This window comes from Podarcis liolepis (assembly GCF_965112155.1).
Source record: "Podarcis liolepis genome assembly, chromosome: 7".
Taxonomy (NCBI): Eukaryota; Metazoa; Chordata; class Lepidosauria; order Squamata; family Lacertidae; genus Podarcis; species Podarcis liolepis.
This window is the reverse complement of record NC_139561.1, coordinates 65,227,956-65,235,412: the sequence shown is the minus strand read 5'-3', so window position 1 is coordinate 65,235,412 and position 7,457 is coordinate 65,227,956. Positions and strand designations below refer to the sequence as shown.

The following is a 7,457-nucleotide window of genomic DNA, read 5'->3' as shown; positions in this document are numbered from 1 at the left end:
CTTCTGTATTTATTAAGGTTTTTTTTTTTAGAATTCCATATCACTCTCCAAATACAACAAACTGAACATACTTTCTTTTCTAGACATTCTGCAAATTTCAGTTGCTTTAGTAGCTTCTTCTGTTTGTTGCTGAAGCGGTTGTCCTGTTCTGCGCTAGTTCCCTGCAAGAATAAAACAACTGAGTAAATTTTAAATACAGTTAACTAATTTAATAAAATACAGTTAACTAATTTAACTAATCAAAGATATTTATCGATGCTAAGTTATTGAGGGCCACAGGTTTCTCATCTTTGCTGTAAGATTTATTACCATCCACGACTCAATTCTCAACAGCAGAAGAATGGCATTAAACCTTAAAATGCCCCAACAATTCTACAATCTCCACATGCAATCCTACATGCCACAAACTTTAGAAAACTGTATAGCTGCCATGCAATCTCTCACATAATTTCCAGCCAACATTAGAAAGCAACTTAAAAATATTTCACATCACTAGCTTTTAAACTATCTTATATATATCCTATAAATAGGATTTGACAGGTGAGCTATCAAGTAATGGGGATTCAAGCTTCATATGAATTACTCAGAAGGTTAACATCGTTCAATGCTGATATTTTATATATAGAAAATGGAAGCAGCAGCAGGAGATGGGAGAGTTTGCCACATTCCTAATAAAAGAGAAACCTGTTAATGGACTAATTCAGAAACCTGTTAATGGACCAATTCACTATGACAGAAAGCTGACCAAAAAGAGAAATCCCATTATCACTGGGCCTTATCTTTCTTGCACCATATGTTCTGACAGTAGCCATGTCCTATTGGGATCACATACACCCTTTAAAGTGTACAAAGATACAGGGGGAAACATCCAGTATTATTCTTAGTTTTAGTACATGTCCACTGGTTTCAATGGGTCTCTTCACTCATGGTTCGTTTCAAAATGCCTTGTTAAACATTAGAAAATAGATTTTACTGATACCACATTTTAAAAAAAGAATTGGCACTGGGTACTTTTCCATTCATTATAATAGGATCCCTCAGTAAGTAAAATGCAATAAAAACAACCTAAAGGGGATGAGGAAAGAGATGAAAAACCACAATACAACTGACCACATGCTAACAAGTATGTACATGGAGTATGAAGCGGTTCAGCCTTTACAAATATTTCCAATAACTGCTATGATTTAGCAACCCCAATGGTTTGGTGGGTGGGAGGGTTAAAAACTGAGTTTTGTATCCAATGTTAGGTCATACTCAGAACCATTTAAATTAATGGAAATCTTAGGTCAGTTAATTTCAATGAATCTACACTCAGCAAAACTTAGCTGGTTACAAACCACAGTCCAATTATTTTGCAGACCACAGAAGCTAACAATACTTGCATGCATGCCTTTAAAAGCTATATGCAGAACAGGTAACTGTTGAAAAACTCTAATTCAGAGAGTAGATGTTTTATTACAATGTGGTTAGATAACATAAAAGCTGGCTGCTTATTATTCCCTCTCTTGGAACAGAGCCACTACTATTACCAGGTGCTCTGGTATGTTGCTCTATGATTAGCAAAACGTATCTCAGACTAGGACATAAGGATTAATCGTTTACCAGTGACCATCTAGGTACCATGCAAATATTTTGTGCAATGCTAGGAGGTGTAGCTATCATCAAAAGAGTGCTTCGACCTTCCTTTTAACATTCTGGGCTTGCTTGAATTGCCAAACACAACAGATCATAACATCCTGTCCAATCAGAAGATCAATTACAGCAGCAGAAAAATCCAAGGATTAAAAAAAAGATACTGGGCACAACACCAAGTAGATATGGTTCCCAAAATTTCCAGGAATCTCTTTATCAAACAAAATATTTAATCTTAATGAAACATGATAGGAAAAGCTTACAGAAGCTGGATTGGTGAGGAAGCTTTTCATTCACAAAATGTGCTCAAAAACATGTCACCTTCTGGGACTTTTTGGAATGTGTTTTCCATTTAAAAAGGAATTTTGTGCCTGCTCAAAGACTTTACAGATACAAGCTGTACTGTTCACATAAGTTATTTTTTAGAACTTAATGGGCACCCCAGCCCTAAGTGTTCCTAAGTTTCTACCACTATCATGCTTTCTTTAGAAAGCAAGAGCTATTTTCCTGATTCCTTGTGATATGATTTCCACTTTTTGTTAACCAAAAGTCTGGAACTCTATGTGTGGAGTTTCTTTTCAAAGGAAAAAGTATTCTAAAAAGCCCAGGGTGAAATGTTCCCAAGCATATTCACAATTCCTTTGTTTTATGAATGAAATACTCTCTCACTAGTCCAGATACTGTGTAAATATATTTATTTATCTATTTCATAGGAGAGGCTATATTTTATGACTTATTTGTGAGGGAAAAGACTGGATGCAGCTGCAGGGCAATAGTTACCTGGCAACAAGGTCCATGCATATGTGACTCCTGTAGAACTTGAAAGTAACCACTATCAAATGACCCCATGATGCACTAAAAGACCGACTGCCACTTACACAACAAGAACACTGTTATGTAATACTGTATTTGATTATGGCCAAAGAATCAGTGGTCAAGTATCTGGTCAGTATGACAATATTTGATCAGACAACTGACTGACTCCTCAAACCTAGCACCAGAATGCCTTTAACACCTCAAAAAGTAGAACAAAAAAGTTTACTAGTAGAGAACAAGATTCCCTCCCCCAACACCATCTAAGGGCCGTGTAAGAATATCAAAAAGTCCAAAGAAAGTCAGTGAATAGTGTCGGCCTAGGGACTGGGAAAAAATTCCAACTCAGCCATAAAATTCACTGGCTGACATCTCTCAGCCTAAGCTGAGCTCACAGGGTTGTTGTCAGGATAAATGAACAGAGCAACACATGCCACCTTGAACTCTGTGAAATAAAGGCAAGATATAAATAAAATAATCATTATGATGCTGTAGTATCAGAGCCTCTATAATTTACTGTAGAATGTATACAACAGTACCTTAGGGTCATTTTTTACTCTAGTTTACCAAGCTAGGGAGCAGGCATCAGTGCAGTTTGTCCACAAACTCATGCTGCCTTTACTACAGGTTGGTCACCTTACATTATGTAACAGGACTGCTGTTTTACCCTAAGGCTAATGTTTTCAAAAGTTTCTGGGGACTTTTATAAAATTTCTTCATTTTTTGGAAATGTTTATATACTCCTTTTCATCATATCAGATTTCAGGGTAGTGAGCCTTCAGGTGATTGGAATTTTTCTATAATAAGATGAGTCACTACTGATATGTTCCTGAAATTCAACTGCATGGAAGTGGTTTCACATTCAAAGGCTCTACTGCAATCAACCTGATATTGGAAGACTCTCCACAAATCTGAAAACAACTGCTTATTGCACAAACCTTCCACTGCTCACCAAAAAGACAAACTAAAGCAAAAAAGTTTACCCCACACATTTGTATACTTGTGTTTTGTCTGTTCTCTTGCAACACAGGAATAACAGAAAAGGAACTCAGCTGCTGCTGCACAGTGGAATTATCACTTGGATTTTAAAAAATGGACTTGCATTTTGGTCCCGAATCAAGATTAGGGATTTCCTCAGACTAAATATGTTAGTAGTGTTTTGTTACTACCAAAGTACCGTGCTTGTGTCTCTTAACTGAGTTCTGCACAGGACATTCACAGATATCCCTTTCACTTCACATAATTTTTGGCCCTATTTCCACCATCCTCATTTAGATGCGCGGTATTTCAATAAGCTTGTGAAAATTAGGTATGCAGATGTACATGTGTGTACAAGAAGCATCTACTCCTAGAAGAATTAGCAGATACTACAGAGCAGGGATTTAGATTCAAGTAGGTAGCCGTGTTGGTCTGACGCAGTCAAAATTTATAAAAAAATTGTCCAGTAGCACCTTAGAGACCAACTAAGTTTGTTCTTGGTATAAGCTTTCGTGTGCATGCACACTTCTTCAGATCTGAAGAATGTACACGAAAGCTTATACCAAGAACAAACTTGGTCTCTAAGGTGCTACTGGACAATTTTTTTATGTATTTCGAGAGCAGGGATGAGGAACTTGTGGCCCTACAAATGTTATCAGACTGTAACTCCCATCAACCTCTGCCAGCATGGTCAATAGTCAGAAACGGTGGGAGCTGGAATCCAGTAACATCTGGAAAGCCGCTTGTTCTGCACCGCTAGTCCAGAGCAAAAAATGTACACATTCGTATCCTGTACTTAAATGTATGCAATGGTTTCCATATCTATCTTAACTCTTCCTATTTATGAGTCTAACAAAACAAGTTCTATCTAGTCCACAAAAATAAAAAGTGCATAAAAAGCCCTCCAAAATCGACCGAACAAAAGCGGGGAGGAAGGAGATGAGGGAGGTAAACGAGGGAATAGGTTGGATGTTGAGGCTTCAGAAACGTATTGACCAACCGTGTGTATCAGAATGAAAGGGACGATTCGTCCTCAAAGCTATTAATGGAGGAAGGGACGATTATTAACACCACCGAGAATTAAACCTAAGGGTGCAGTTTTGGGGTACATGTGGGATGAGTTAATTTAAAAGGTGCGGGGAGGCCCAGGCGCCTCGGGGCCCTTCGCTTCCTCCTTCCTGTGGGCGGGCGACGGCTTCGAGGCAGCGGAGACAAAAAGGAAAACCCACGAGAAGAACGACGGCTTCGGGGGCGGATGAGGAGGAATAAAGAGGCAGACCGAATGGACAAAAAGGGGGGGCCAGCGCGTGAGGAGGAAGAATCCCCCCTCCGTTCGCCCCCCACCTTCGCGTTTCTGCCTCGCGCTGGAAAGGAGCCGCGCGCCGCCGCCATTTTCTCCGCCTCGGCTCCACACACGGGGAGGGGAAGAGAAAGGGCCGGCCTGGCTCGCGTCAGGCGGGGGTCCGGGGACGGAGGGCACGGGCGACCCCCTACGCCGCCCTCCCTCCAGCCGCCGCCTCTTCCCCGTCCCTCCCGCCGCCGTTGCTTTTCACCCCGGCCTCAGCACTTACGCGGAAGAATCCCGCGTCCATCTTGACTCCTCCTGCCTGGCCGCAGAGAGCGCTGCTCCGTCTCCCGACATGCACCGCGCGGCAGAAGCGCGAGAGCCCGTCCTTCTCCGCTGCCCCCTCGCCCCCACCTCCTCTGGCTTAGTGAATCATCCTCCTTGCCGTCGCCGATCTCGTCACTTCGCGCGGGAATCAGGGGAGGGAAAGCGGCGGGCGGGCGGAGTCCCGTGACGCCTTCGGGAAAAAAGAGGCGGGCCCGAGGGAGGGGAAAGCGAGGGAAAAAGAAAGAGACGGGCAGCTCAGCCAACGATCACCTCTCGTTTTAACCGGCATACCCAATCGTAGGGAGGGGAGAGGGTGGCGTCGTTGCAGTTCAGCCAATCAAGCGCTTCTGCTGGAAGGGGCGGAGGAAGGTTGCCGCGGTCAGAAGAGGGCGCTGCGGAGCGTCGTGACTCCTGCGTGTTTGCAGCCACGTTTTGCGAGAGGCTGCGGCCTTGCGTTCGCTTAGCATGAATGCGCGGGTGTCGTCGAGCGCACGTCCCGCTTGAGCTAGGGTTGCCCAGGTGTAGCCCTCGCGCACCGTTTAGTTCCACATCCCTTCACCCAAGGTATTTCGTAAGGGTGATGTTCACAGGTACGCGTGTCTTGATAGAGAAGAGGATGTAACTCTTACGCTTTCAAAATAAGTTGTTTAAAACACTCTTTTCAATATTGTGTTTCCATGTCGTGACCTGCCTTAAGGGTGAAGGGAGCGAGGAGCCTTTTTTTACAGATAAGGGCCACATTCCCTTCTAGGAAACCTTCCATGGGCCACATGCCAGTGGTGGGCGAGACAAAAGTGTAGAGCTGCGAGACGGTGAACTACAGTTCCCAGAGTTCTGTGGCGGAAGCCCGGACTGTTCACGCATGGTATAAATGTGCTTTAAACATTGTTTGCCCCCTCCCAACCCTATAAATCGATAAATGGGATATTTATTAGGGATATGAAGGGAAAACACAAGCTACAGAGGAATTCCTGGGCCTTAAGAAACAATACAGGCCCATTGACGGTCCTCTCCTGAGGTGTGAACAGAGGCAGGAGATTTGGGAGACAATGGCAGAGGTTGGGGTCATGGTGTGAAAGGAAAATGTTCCCGTTTACTTGAAGCTAGGAGATAGCTGAAAAAAGCTATCTTGGCTGGCTGGCTGTCTTGCTGAAGGCAGACGGGGAGATGCCTTAAAAGCCAGTGCCACACTGCTTTGGGGAACAAGACCCTCTTGAAATGACTGTGCTGTAAGATCTGGATTCAGGTGAATAATATGTGAATAAATCATATTTCTTAAACGTACAACAGCCTCCATTGCGTCTTCAGTTCTACCAAGGAGCACAGACTCTGGTTGAGGGCCAAGACCTCTGGAATTCCATGCATGGCTTGGTAGGGATTGGAGTGGCCTGTAGCTGTATGATCACCGGGCTACAAGGAGGTATGAATAATAAAGAAATGAAACATGGATTTGTAAATTTCCACAAGAGGGAGCTGTATAGTTGAGTGTATGTTTCCCGGGGGGGGGGGCAGTGCCTGCCAGCCAGCTGATGGGAGTTGCAGTCCAAAACATCTGGAGGGTGCTGGGGTGCTGCTGGTGACAACTGCTCTACACTTGGACACCCCTGGTATCTTGGTGCTTTCATAAGGAATATCCTGTTGGAAAGGTGAAGGGTGCTATCAGTTTCAGAAGTTGTGCATGAGAGAGATTGCACACTTCCCTCTTTGGGTATTGCCAGTGGTCTGGTGATTTCATATGTCAACAATAAAACCTTGAATGAGGCTTAGTAGTGTGATAGGAATTTTGAGGTCTTAGATATATGTTAAATGTTCATAAGTGTACCAACCAAACACGTACATAGATCAGCACAGGAAGACCGACCTGGAACCATTTTTGATTCCCAAACTGACCAAATGTTTTCTCTGCAAGGTCAAAGGAAAATGGAAAAGCCTCCCCATTGTCTTTTCCATCAAAAATCCTGTCTTAAGGGTATGTCTGTGTTTGAATAGGGTGAGCCTGTGACCTGACTCAGGAACTAATTACAGTGGTACCTCTAGATGTGAACGGGATCTGTTGCGGAGCCCTGTTCGCATCTAGAAGCAAATGTAACCAGCGACGGCATGTCTGTGCACACGCGCGTCGCTTTTTGCCGCTTCTGTGCATGCACGTGATGTCATTTTGAGCGTCTGCGCGTGCACAAGCGGCGAAACCCGGAAGTAACACACTCCGTTACTTCCGGGTTGCTGTGGATCGCAACTCGAAAAAGCGCATCCCGAAGCACATTCAACCCAAGGTATGACTGTATTTATCATTACAAAAGACTGACCAGGCTCCCCAGGGTATCCAATCAAGTAACCTGCCAGACAGGAGATAAACAACGACAGGAGAAAAACATTCAAATTTCTGTTTTAGACCGCCTTTTCTGTGATGTAGGTATGATGT

The 7,457-nt window shown here is 43.6% G+C and overlaps 1 protein-coding gene across 26 annotated transcripts in view; it reads right to left on the bottom strand.

The window, feature by feature from the left end:
• Window positions 1-5,323, bottom strand: part of SRRM1 (serine and arginine repetitive matrix 1) — a 26,165-nt gene extending 20,842 nt beyond the window's left edge. For 11 of the 26 annotated variants that reach the window (XM_083511782.1, XM_083511759.1, XM_083511770.1 and 8 more), the window contains exons 1-2: window positions 4,995-5,238; window positions 72-161 (exon numbers count right to left, since the gene is read on the bottom strand). In XM_083511782.1, the coding sequence (XP_083367908.1) occupies window positions 72-161; window positions 4,995-5,015 (111 nt within the window). In that variant the 5' untranslated portion in view covers window positions 5,016-5,238. Of the gene's footprint in view, window positions 1-71; window positions 162-4,994 lie in introns of those variants that run through there. The other 15 variants (XM_083511764.1, XM_083511769.1, XM_083511772.1 and 12 more) reach the window with 6 other exon arrangements.
• Between the last annotated feature and the right edge of the window lie 2,134 nt (window positions 5,324-7,457).